The sequence below is a fragment of the Copidosoma floridanum genome, unplaced genomic scaffold, assembly GCF_036245765.1.
Source record: "Copidosoma floridanum isolate Cflo_tuat_1 unplaced genomic scaffold, Cflo_Japanese_pri ptg000021l, whole genome shotgun sequence".
Lineage (NCBI taxonomy): Eukaryota > Metazoa > Arthropoda > Insecta > Hymenoptera > Encyrtidae > Copidosoma > Copidosoma floridanum.
In genome coordinates this window covers 30071677-30085592 of record NW_028321898.1, presented here as the reverse complement: position 1 = coordinate 30085592, position 13916 = coordinate 30071677, and the positions used below count along the sequence as shown (strand labels likewise).

General features: G+C 31.5%; 1 protein-coding gene across 1 annotated transcript; it reads right to left on the bottom strand.

Annotated features, from left to right (window-relative positions):
• Window positions 1-3414: 3414 nt before the first annotated feature.
• Window positions 3415-9343, bottom strand: LOC106647657 (ATP-binding cassette sub-family C member 4-like). The gene is made up of 15 exons (XM_089594852.1): window positions 9100-9343; window positions 8747-8894; window positions 8428-8536; window positions 8117-8338; window positions 7802-8024; window positions 7561-7717; window positions 6777-7026; window positions 6517-6711; window positions 6112-6398; window positions 5859-6042; window positions 5392-5780; window positions 5026-5303; window positions 4709-4939; window positions 4093-4622; window positions 3415-4023 (listed from the first exon to the last, which is right to left on the bottom strand). The coding sequence occupies exons 1-15, from the start codon at window positions 9242-9244 to the stop codon at window positions 3415-3417; spliced, it is 3957 nt and encodes a 1318-aa protein (XP_089450978.1). The 5' UTR covers window positions 9245-9343.
• Between the last annotated feature and the right edge of the window lie 4573 nt (window positions 9344-13916).

Below are 13916 nucleotides of genomic sequence, written 5' to 3'. Positions count from 1 at the left end.
ACCAGCGTAGTAGTGCAACCACGTTGAAAGTAAATATGTAGCGGTTTGTAGCATTGAGATTTTAACAAACGAGAAAATAATTAAAACCAATGTCAAAAAAAAAAAAAAAGAAACAATGCGTGTCATGTAGTTGGTAACATAATGGAGGGATAAATTCAAGAGCATGGATCGAAATACCAAATGAACAAGTAGACAGCACTAATGTCTTAAAATATTGTATCGATTTTTTCAACTAATTTTTTCCAACGGAATTTGTTTCGTATTCTAAAACAGAAAAAAATTACGATACATATCGAATCAATATCAAAATCTTAAGCTTTAAATTATTACTCATTATACATATCAACAAGACTATCAGATTAACATAACTATAACACATTTTTTATCACAGGTAATGCTATTGAACTACAAATTTACAATCCTGTTCATATTTTTTTTTATCCATTGTTTTTTTTTTTTTTTTTAAATGAATTGACAAACAAAGACAATAAGATAAATTTATTGACAATAATATTGAGGAAAGAGATCAAGAGGTATATATACATGTTATATTCATTAGAATAAGAATGCAAGATTGAAAACTGACAATAATTAAAAGTAAATGAGTAATGTCTTATATCTGCACTTGCGTTGTATGAAAATACATATTCACAGAGGCCTACATTATAATTGAAGGTGTAAGGAAAAAGTAAATTATTGTTACGCACATGTATGTAGCGGATGGAGCTTGGAAGTGTGTACAGTAAATATTATTGACAATAATTGTTTTTCATGTTCAAATCACAAAAGTTTAAAATGAAAAAAAAAACCAAAAACAAATTCATGCATTTAAAGCGATTGTCAATTAAAAAAAAAAATAAAGTGCATTTTACTATGTATTAAAGTGAAACTGTGAATCACTTGAACGTTACGAAATAATTGTTAATATAATTGTTATATTATCATTGCAATATTGATTGTTACTTCATGTAATATTCATTACAAAATATAACCATTTACTATCTGTCGTAGCAATAATAGTACAAATTTTAAGTACGTATGCACATAATATCAATTATCAACACATATTAATTTTTATATAGATTTATGATAATGTTTTTAATAATCTACGAGATTTTTAAGCTTTTGTTGGAATCTCTCAGCTTAAATTTTTACAATGTACTAGTGATAACTATTTAATGTGACATCCCAAGCTCCTGAAACTCAAGAAGTCAAGAAGTGAGAATGAGATTTGAACATCGTGAGATATTTATGTCTAGAAAAAAGATCACATTGATTGTATTCTTTTGACAGACGAAAACTTGTAACGGACTGTTCTAGCAAATAATTAAATGTCATTGTGCACGTTATATAAAAAATTTAATAATGTACCCTTTGCATTTTTTATGTTCAAACATAATGCAAATTATAGTAACAAAATTGTGTTGTGTAATAACTTTTTGTAAGTATATTTAAATTAGAGACTAAATTTGAAAATAATTTTTTTCTGATCACAATCATCAAAAATGTTTCTAAAACTAAGTATGATATTACAGTAAAATAGATAAATATAAAAATTATTTAAAATGTTAAAATAAATAAGCAAATATTAATGAATTTCAATACTACTTTTCGTAAAGTATTTTGATTTAAGTTTTCTGTTATTCTAAATTAGATATCTAAAATTTTAATTACGATAAAGGCTATTTGATAAAAAAAAAATAATTTTTTAGATATTTTATAGATAGCGCTTATGAAATTGGCTTTGGTATAACTGTTTATTAGTAATAAAAATATTATAAAATGGTGCTTGATAGTATTTAATAAAATATGTTTCGTTTTATAAAATAACGTTTTTTTTACAGTTTTAAGATCACTTTCTTCCCAGCGTCATCATTATTACCATTATTGTTAACAAATTATACAAGGTAATATGTACAAATTGTTATTAATAGAATAGTAAACTAAAAAAGTTGATTAGATCTTACACGCACCTGTTAAAAAATCTTTTTTACAAGAAATACAAAACAATAATAAGTATCTGTTTTTTTTTTTTTTTTCAACTTTAATCATAATTATATATTGCAGTAATTCAGAGCATCAAAAATTTTTAAAATGCATTTAATACAAAATTAAGTAAAACAATATGACATAGGTGCTATTAAAATTTATCTTAACCACAAAAAGTATTTTATAAAAAAAATAATTAATATTTGAATTCATAAAAATGATTTTATTATGATGATTAACGTAGTAATAATTTATTTCAAAAAACTTATAAATAATGATCTCACGATTTATGCATATAAATTTTCTAACAAACTGTGATTGCACTTATAACATGTCCATATCTGAAAATAGTGTTATATTTCCGAAGAGTTAACTTTTCTATCACTTAATGTTTCGCAGATGAAAAAAAACTCACGCAGTGTCTTTGCTTCTATGCTCTTGTTCTTAGATAGATTAATTTTTTTAAAGTCAATAAAAAAATTGTTATAAAATACACAAAATTTTTATCATAATGGTTCACGTTATTCATCAGTCAGGGTGATGTTACTTAAACAAAAAATTACAAAACAAAAATCAATGGCACGTTTTAACAATAGTATAAAAAAAGAAAAAAAAAAAAAAAAAAAAAAAAAACTTGTGACATAAATTTCGGACAGATAAATAATACATTTTCATGAAAATCAAATTATGCCATTGTAATTAATATCATATTCAGTACACACTAAAATCTCCATTGTAAAAATTGGATATTTCTGAACCAATACTTGCTTGTATAATAAATATTAATTATAAATATTTTATAGGCATCCATCCATCAAACATAATTAATATGCTTGTAATTAAAATTGTAAACAAATTATGATTGCAAATCATGAAAATTGAATTCATATAACCAAAAAAAATTCAGATATAGAATAGATGACCATATCATTTAAATAAAAAAATTAATTCAAGAAACAAGTGTCGAAAAAAACTAAAATAAATTTTAAAAAGTTATTGATACATTATATATACAATCTACACAACCATGATGAAAAAGCGGGGTTCTTGTGTGCATTTATGAAAAATATATATAAGTACATGGCTGCAAATGATAACAAGAATATAAGACATGAGTTAACAATTAGGAACACCTTACATAGAGTGTTTATATGCATATACATAATGTAATATCGCTAGAGATAATTAATTAAAATATTGCGTATACGCGTAAAAATGAACTGTAAATATTATATTGTTGTCAGTTGAATGTTACAATAAATACCGTACGTGGAAAATCTTTATTTTTTAAATTTCACTGATCCTCTATTATTTCTTGGTATTTTTATTTACAGGTAATTTTACTACACAAAATTAGTATCTCGTATATAAAGGTTAAAACAAGTCAATAAATGACATAATTTTCAGTGACAAATTTAGTAAAGACTAACATTTTTCAGTCTCATTTGACAATAACTTTGAAAAGTACCCATGATTATTCTGCAATAAAACTTGAGGCCGGTCGTACTCGACTACTCTGCCGTTATCCATGACGAGTACCTTGTCCACATCCTTGATCGCGTTCAACCTGTGGGATATCATCAGGACAGTGCAATCCTTGAATTTCTCTCTGATGGTCTTCCGAATCAGCGCGTCGGTGTTGTCGTCAATGTTTGCCGTGACTTCGTCGAGCACCACAATTTTCCTCCTCTGGAGAATGACTCGGGCCAGGCACACCAACTGCCGCTGACCGGCGCTCAACTGGTCCACCGTCGCGTCCAGAGACGCAAAGGCTTTGTGCAGCTCAACGTCCCGCAAAGTGGACCAGAGAACCGCGTCGTCCAACTCCTGCAAAGGGTCCAGATTCTTCCTCAAAGTGACGGGAAACAGCACCGGTTCTTGGGGGAGTATCGAGATCTTGTTGCGCAAGTGCCTGAGCCCAACCGCCCGTGTGTCCACGCTGTCGATGGCTATGGAACCCTCGACTCTGGCCAAACGGAACAATGCCGATACCAGAGATGACTTTCCCGATCCCGTTCGGCCAATGATAAGAACCTGCAAAAAGTACATCATTACCTCCACGTTGTTTGTTGGACCATTTTAAGAAATTACTCATCTGATTACCTTATCCCCTGCTTCAATGGTAAAGTTCAAATTTTTCAAGATGATCGTGTCGCTTTGGTAGTACCGAAGGGATACATCTTTAAATTCAATTGCTCCTTCGTGTGGCCAGGAAACGGGTGGTGGTGGCTGGTGAGCTTCATGCTGATCTTCTCGTTCAATTTCGGTGTATTGAAATAATCTCTCGGTCGAGATCATTTGCGTTTCTATGTCACCAGTTAATTTAATGCCTCTAGCCATGAGTGCCACAAGAGTGAGTAGTTGTGTGATTGCGAGGCCTATGTCTGCGCCACTACTTTGATCGTTTTTGAAAAATAGTAAGCTATAAATAACCAGACCCATGAATGTCAGTGTAATACAGTCCAACCACAAGCTGTAAGCCATTAGAGAATATTGACAGAGTCCTGCGGCAGCTGTATGATTGTCTTGAAGGTCATCGAAATTTTTCGTGACCAACGATTGAGCCTGACACGCGCGAATCGTCAAACTACCAGCGAGTGTAGAATTAACGTGGTAGAAAAGTGGACTTTTGGCTAAAAAATATAAAATTACTCGTTAATGAAAATAAGGTCTTTTATTTTTATGTCAACGAAACAAATATTGAATTACTGAAGCTTACTTTTGCCCTCCAATCTCATCAAGTCTTTCGTTGTTTTTATCACGATTTTTCTCCCTATGTAAAGTAAATATCCCACCAAGACAACCACTACGATAAATAATTTATTAATTATCAATATTTGCATGGTAACGCCTATTATGATAAAAATATATTCTGCCGACTCAATGAACATCGCTTGTAATTTTTCATCCACGGATCCCATGTCTTTAGAAAATCTATTGAGAATTCTTCCTGTGACATGTGTTTTTATGAACATCATGTGAGGATTACGTTGATTGATTTTATGATTAAATAAATATACATAGCGCCACAATTACCAGAATCGTTTTCTTCGTAAAATTTCATTTTTGCTTCCATCAAGGATGTTACCATACTATTGTGAAGCCTTTCATTACATCTGTTTAAAACAACAGTAGATAAGGCTGTTTTTACAACAGACATAACAACAATGAACAGAGTGAAAGACGCAAGGACGTAAACAACAATTTCTGTAGGTAACCCTAGAGACTCTTTTGTAGTGGTATATTGATGTAAACTCGAAAAGTTGCTGCTGATGTTTGAACTTTCACGCGGAAGGACCGTTTGACATTTGTTCCTGTAAAGTAAAAAAGTGTTACATCTTATTCACGTATTTCATGAGAAATCGTTGACAATTTCGGTAACAAAATTACAGAATATTTTACCAATACGTTACAAAATAATCCGATCCACTGTTAAGTAATTGAGCGAACGCAAATGTTGCAACTGTCAAAATAGGCAGTGCGTAAGAGCCACAAGAGGTAAAGTACTTCCAGTAAGAGGATTTTTGTTGCATCATTTTATTAGTGGTCTCCGTACTTTTATTTTTCTCCGTCTTTAAAACTTCTTCCTTACCATCCAATAGCTCGTGTGTCTCTTCGTAACTATTGTTTTCATCATCGTCGATTGTATTTTTTTCGCTCGAAGCAAAAGTTGCAAATGTCTCGGCAGTTTCGGTGTTTTCTGATTTAGTTTTATCGTTAAGATTCAAAAAATGTGAAAAGTTTTCCGTCTTTTGAATACCAGTAAAGTTCCCATGACATTTTACACGCCCCTATATGTAAATTAAATTTTTTCTTTACGACTACAATCGTCGGACTTGCCGAAATACGTAAAATATACCTCTCAATACCTTGTCGATAAAAACAATCTCATCCGATTCCTTAAAAAATTGCACTTGATGCGTAATCAACACCCGAGTCTTATTTGCCAATAATCCATTGATACAATCCTCCAACAGTCGTTTGCCTACTCTGCCGTCAACAGCCGACAAAGGGTCGTCCAACAAGTAAACATCGGCGTCTCTGTAAACTGCTCTGCACAGGAAAAGTACACCGTTAAGGAATAAAAATGTTTCCATCTCTTAAGTCCAGATTTTTGGGTACCTGGCCAAGCTGACTCTAGTGCATTGCCCACCACTGAGGGTCGCCCCGCTTTCCCCAACTACGGTTCCGTCTCCTCGAGCCAATTGCTTCAAGTCCTCCGACAGAGCACACGCTTCCACGACCCTCCGGTACTTGTCCGCATCGTATACACCGCCAAATATGATGTTTTCCCTGATGGTTCCCTTGAAAAGCCATGGCTCCTGACTCGCGTACGACACGTCCCCAAACACGCGAATCCCACCTTTCGACGGTCGCGCTTCGCCCAACAACAGTTTCAGGAGTAAACTCTGGAGTAAGGCGTAAGGCAACGGAAAAAAAAACAAAACAAAAAAAAAAGTTCCTTTCAAGAAAAAATGGATAAGCCAAACAGATCATAGAAACAACTACAATATCTCACCAAACTACCTTTCCTGCGCCAACGGGTCCCACAATGGCGGTCAATGATCTCCGTTTCACATTGATGCTGATATCATGCAAGACATCAACCTTGGGATCCTCAACCGAGGCAACGCTTACATCTTTGATCGCAACTATTGACTCCTCCTTTTCTGATTGTAAGTATTGTACACTAGAGGTTCGCTCCTCGAGAACCAAAAATTCCTGGTTAAATATTCGTTTACGCGTTAGTTCTGATCTTCAAAACAGTGAAAATGATAATTTTGTACCTTTATTCTTTTCATTGCAGCTAAACCTTCCGAAGTGAGCGTAACACTTCGCAAAAAGGACGAACCTATTAGTATGTGCAGCGAGTTGAAGTATATTATCAGTATAAACATCGTGTAAGCCGGAAGTGCGTTTCCCAAAAGCACGTAGACAATAATTGTAACGTATAATGGCAAGCGTTTCGAGAAGGACGAGACGGCGAACAAGAAGTTTTTCAAATGGGAGGCATTGGAAATCACGTCCATCTCGAATCTGAAACTCGTTGAATCGTCAACGTAACAACTATTGTTAGAATTTTTTTTTATTGCATCGGAATGTATTGTATTTATTTGGAAATTCATGTATGAGCACATTTTCAGACAAACTATTGTAATTAAAACGTCATGTATCATGTGTTAAAAAAATTCAAGTTAAGCTAAAAATGACTGCGATACACAACTTTTGTTTATTAAAAAATAGTGATTCATCTTTTTATAATTGAATCAAACGTTTGGAGACTACCAAATGCGGTAATTTTAAACTCTATATCTTAATTTAACATATTTTTAATGTTTTGCTGATTCAAATTCTCGAAAAAAAAATTTTTCAAGTAGCACTTTATTCACAAAAATGTTTTATTTCAACTAAAAAAAGCTTGATAAACCACACTAAGCTGTGAATTTCATCCATTAGATATTCAAAATGTAGTAAACCCACGAAATTTCTCGTAATTACGCTAACAAAAAATTGTTTTAAACACGCTAATATACGCGTTTCAATTTAGCATTTTTTTTTTTTTTCTTTTACCTCCTGGCGAGAAAAACTAGCTGCTCGAAGGGCTTCTCCCACGTGTACATCTTGATGACGCGAATCCCACGCACGACCTCGCCCAACAGCATCACCCGGTCGTCCGTTTTCGTCGCCACTTTTCTGCGAAATCGGTACATCACTCTGCCACTAAGTACTAAAATTTATCGTCACATTTATCAATTTCCTCCCAATTATACTTAAAGTTAAACCCATGAAAAACGAAGTTTCTCATAATCACCAAACACCGGAATGGTAAGGCTCATCAGAAGACCAATGCCTGCCAAGGACGCGACCCCCACGTGGTACCAAATCAGGTACACGAACAGAGCCGTTTGTAGGGGAAACACCCACAGCGAGTGAAGAAACAAGAAAAATTGCTCCAATCTAGCCGCATCGTTTGACAGCAGATTGATTATGCGTCCACCGTGTTCTTGTTGCTCGGCATGTGACATTTTCAATATCTGCGCCATTGCATGGTGTAATTTATCACGTCAAGTTAAATATTGCCATAATCACACAAGATTGCGGCTAAACAACGAATACTTTCGATTACCTTTCGGTAAATAAGCGAGGTGCAGGCTACCCTGGCGCTGATGCCGATGCTCCGAGTGTTCATGAACATATGGTTGTATATAATTTGGTTAACGATTGCATTTGCGATGAAAATCGTTGCGTGGATGTAAACCAGATTTGTACTTGTGGGTGATTTTTGGTCGTAATGCCAAATAAGAAGACCCACAACTGTTGGCTCAATAGTCCTGGAAATAAAGTGGTTCTAGGCAACCATTAAAAATTAAATAGAAACGAAGAAAGTGAGGGTTAAACTGGAGGCGCTTACGGGCAAAAAAAGTGTACGAAAATCACGTGACACGTGTTACTGAAAAATCTCCACCTGAATGTTTTCCAAAGTGCTCGAAAGAAGTTGGCTTCTTTGCCACTCTTGGTTGCATTTTCCAACTCTATCGTCCAGTTTCTATTTTGCAATAAAACATCCGTTAATGATTATTTAAATTGAAAAAGTTTCATCGGGAATATATGTTCATAAGTGGGTGATCGAAACAGTTCAAGGGAGAGGATCATATATGAACCGAGTTTAATTTACCTATTAAACGAAATAATGGTGATGGTATTTAAATTGTGTTGGATGATAAAATGATGAGTGAAATAATGAAAATTAATTTACTTTTCTAAAGCATTGGTGTTCGTTTCGCTGAGATTTTCCGGTAAGACTTGATAGAGATCTTCCGTCTCTATGCTCCCGCTCTTTCTTCCCACAGCAAATATTGGCCACAACCACCTATAAATTATACGTGCGTATTGTTGAGCAAGAACTTATGTCTCCCGATTTTTTTCGAGAAGAACATGAGATAAACACAATACATGCACGCGATAAAAATTGTGTCACTATAAAAAACGTAGCAAAAATTAATACTTTACAGTGATACTTTTTGCATCGCAATTTTGTGCGAGTACACGCTCTCTTATCTTCAAAGATTAAATTGTTTAAGAGAAACAGACTAAAAAAAACAGTCGTACACGTCTGAGATGATATCAAATTTTTGTAGGAAATAGTTTTTAGAAAATAAATGAGCAAATGATTAACGAACCAAAAGAAGACTTTGCCGAAAATATTGGCGCTAAGCTTGGGATTGGGTCTGTGTTTCCTTCTACTTTTATCCATCAGTCACTTTTTAAAACATATAATTTAAAAAATCGACGAACAAACTAAAAACACTGGCTGAAATGTAATCGAGGTACAACTAAAAAAAATTTTAGAAAAACCCACGACGGCTCTCAATGTTACTGCAATGGAGCCGATACTATGTATCCGAATTGTAGCGTACGACTGACATTGTTTAAGTTTAGAGTCGTTAAGATAAAGCAGTAAAAGAGTGATAATTATTGGCATGACGCGTCCTCTTTTTTTTGCTGTTACACTTTTTTTGTAAAATCAATCTATTCCAGATATTTTCTTATCAAATCATAAAAAAATCTTCAATTTTCAACAACATATTTGTAATAATATCCATCTCACATATTTAATTTGTTTCTAAATTATATAAAATATTTTTATATTGAAAGTCTTATGATTTTCGGGAGAGTTTGTAACATGAAATATACGACGATAAAATATCTTACTTTCAAAACCAAAAAAAAACCCGAACAAAAACTTGTCGTTTAAATTAAAGTTTTATTTCGAAGCAGTGACGCGTATTCAAAAATAAAAATTCAATCCTGGTTTCATCGAAAATTGTCACTGCGATCGTAAAATATAACTGTTTGTATATATATATGCCTAGTTACACTAACACACACCCATATACTTAATTCTTTTTTAAATATAATACTTTTTTTAAAGAAAACTTCGTCATTTTTTAATTTTTCTATCATAAAATATCCGCAAACATCAATTTTTTGAAATAAATAGAGTTTTCAAAATTGATAAAATCAATACAAAAAAAAAAAAAAAAAAAAAAAAATTAAATAAATAGAGACTTATTATCCGATGGCGATATAAGTATGCAATTATACACTCTTACACACCCACATGTATCTTTGCACATTCTAATCTCGATAAAATTTTTTTTTTTTATAAAAAAAACCAAAAGTTTATCAAACTGGGTCAAGGGTACCTTGAGTTGTGACTATGATTACACGTACATATACAGACACAGCAGACACCTTCGACAGATTACTCCATTTTTAATCTTAACTTCAACAAACACTTTTATAACACATTACCTTGATTTGTGACTATCTACTACAAAACTTCCTTCATGAGTAAAAAAAAGTAGAAAAAATTTGTAGAAAAAATCTTTCGATACGATCAGTAGGATATACGCACAAATTATAAAAATAATTTAAATTTCAAATTCTGCAGCATAAAATATTCGAAAACAACAAAAAAAAAAAGAAGAAAAATTAAGTTAAAAAATTTTTTTTTTATAGTTGATAAATTGGATGGTAATAAAAATTTAATTAATGAAATTGAAGTTTTTTTCCAGCGCTGTAGGTATCCAGAAATAAAAAAAGGGGTCAAGATTTAATCAAATTAGTGGAGGAAGTACCGAGATACGACTGATTATACACAATTTAACTTAGTAACTAAAGGGTATAGGAGGTGGAGCACACTAAAAAAACAATCACTTGAGGAAAAAAGCCACGCGCGGCGTAAAAAAAGTTTTTTTTCAATACATTTTTTTTTAAGTCGATTTGGATCAGTTACGACATAATCAGTCATAATATTATAATTGTATGATTTTTTACAAAATGTATTGGTGTCATGAATATATTCAGAACAAATTTTTCGGAATATTTTCAATTTGCATTACTTCTCATATTAGAAGTAAAAAATATGAAAAAAAATATAATACGTGCATTAGCCAAATTCAGTTAATTATCTCTCTAATAAATTTTCTGAGTAACTATATATTAAGCAAGGGTCAAATGATACAAAAAAACAAAATAATATAAGTAATAATTAATTGATGGGCGTCAATTGTTCGTCAAATAAATTTTTGACGATCGTCAGGTGAGTTTCGTTTAACTATAATTCAGATTGTTATCTATTAATATAATGTAATTAGGTAAAAATGAGGTGTATTACTTATTGGTGAAGATCAATAGTAACAATCAGATTTCCATTTGATGCTTTAAAACTAAATTCCGTATACTGTTGAACTTGTACAATAAACACTCATTTGTTTGGAAAATACGTATAACAATGTGGTTGTCGGTATAATAAATAACTTTAATAGAAGTATAATATTGTTCATAAAAAAATTGTTACATAATAAACAGAGAACGTTGTTTTTCATATGGTTTTTTTTTTCAATCCGGTGCTTTGTTGTATTTTCATATATATATATATTTGTAATCGAGCAATGATTTTTTTTCTTCATTCATTCAGGAGTGATATTTCCTAATTAAATCAATCAGTTATACAAATACTTGTATAATAAAAGGAATATCAGAAAATTGTTAGTCAATTTTATTTTTTTCGTCATGAAGATGATTACAGCAATAAATTAAACTGTAAACTTGAAGAAATCTGTCGAAAAAAAAGTAAAATGAAGTTGCAAGTCAAAAATTCGATCGCATTATTATTTTTACGAAAATTAATTTTTTTTATCAGCAACGTAAGATAAATAGTAAGAATTCAGACATTAGACTATAAAAACATATACTTTATGCTAAATACAAGTATCACTTGTTATTGTTATTTTTTTTTTCGTGATTTATTGTTCAAATTATTTTTATAACAATTGTAACATCCGATCTCATTTCCCTTCATCTTAGTTTTTTTTTGTTTCTTCACTCAAAATCATAGCGACATTTTTTTTAATTGGCTCGTCAATTAACAAACTTTTTTCATTGTAACTGTAGTATTATGCGTGTAATTAGTGAAAAGTTTCATTTATCACCAGCCACATATTTTTTCTGGTATTATTTATTTATTAATTTTTTTTTTACACATTATATTATAAATAGCGTCACATTTTTAAGACACTTTAACACAAATTTTATTTTTATATTACACTTAACTACTTAACCCTTAGATTTATTTCTTCATTTTCGCACTGTAATTAAGAAAATAGTACGATCATGACGCTCCCAACAAATACAACTTACACTTTTCAATTCAATTTTTTTTTGTTATTTTTTTACACAGCTTCAAATTTTTTTTTTCTTTTGTTTATAGATGGTAAGCGTGCCACGTATAAATACGCGAGGCTTTCAAATGAGAAGTACCAATTTTTTTTAAAACCAATACAAAAATCCAATTGTCAACGTATTTATCTTGAATTTCAAGGCTTTTGAGACAGAGTAAATTTAATAACTGCTTTTAATTTATTGATACAAAATTTAACGGTTGAATCTCGTTGCAATACCTCGCGATTTTTTTAAATAATAAAAAATTTATTTCTTAAGAAAAAAAGCGTTTGTAGGTTAGTCAACTAAATTGATGTTCAACTTTTTCACCGTGGCATGATACAGAAATGTTTTTTTTATTTATTTTTTTTTTTATCTGGCAGGACATAACTATTTATCTTAGATTTTTTTTCATATTTTTACTAATGTGTTTATACTCCTAATTTTTTTTTTTTTTTTTTTTTTTTTTTTTTTTTTTATTTATTTATTACGTCTTTGTCTAAGCTATACACTTTTTTCCAGCCATTCGAATTTTACGAATATTTCTTTGTTTCTCCCTACAAATATATGTATAATGCATTATCAATGACAACATGAAATCGCTTCGTGTGTCTTTTTATGTTTTATATTTATTCGCTACAAATTATCATTTATCGTTATAATCATTTATGTATAATTGGAAGAAGCTAGAGACCACCTCAAGTTCATTGCAACTTTTACCTTTAACATTGATGGTTGATTGATCAACTGTAATATAATGCATAAAAAAATGTTTTTTTTTTTTTTCATCCTATATTTTTATTTTGCATAAAACGATTTACGGATGAAAAAAATGAACTGATAATTACTGCTATTCGAATTAATACGGTTGATCGATATCATCATCATCATTTTAAGGACAAGCTTACTTAAACTGTGATGCTGAGTTCACTTTCCATTAACTAATATATTATGCTGAAAAATGGATACTATTAACGAACAATTTCGACAGATTCGTGGTTAATGCTTTCGCGACGCTTGATTTTTTCAAGTATTCTCTCTATGTATATCTCTAAAACTCCGTTTCTTCTCTCACACGCTACATTCTTCGACTTGCTTGTATAAGCTCACTTGAGTACTTTATTAACACACCGCAATATATTTACTATCTTCGGTCAAGTTGATATTGCTTACCATTAATAATTTTCACAACGCGAGGTAGCTTATTTTAAGCTTTGCCAGCACCATCTATATAATTCCCGAGCCTCTTCCATTTTTTTATGTGTTTATTTGCAGGCCAGTCAAGTTATACGATTCAACTAGTAAATACTTGCTGTTGCATTCATTTATAATTAGTGTTTTGTTCTGGTTTTTTTTTCTCTCTCTCAACTCAAACCATAGTGTTTTTTTATACAAAATATGTTTCATGCAATATTTCTTTACACTTACAAGAATGTAAATGCACATGTGTACAAATCACTGGGGAAATTGATTTTCCACTCGTCAAAAGAAAAAGAAAGGCTAATCAAATTGGGAGAGAGGGGATGCAACAGCTTGGGTCATGGGTTTTACTTTGCTAAATGTCTTTATTTTTTTTTTCTCCATTCAAACAGTAGTTTTGTGTGTGATGTTTGACAATTTCCAAAAAAAGCACCATTACTTTTAAGAATTGCAAAACTTTACGGTATAAATATAAAAAAGGAAGGCAAAAACTATCATCC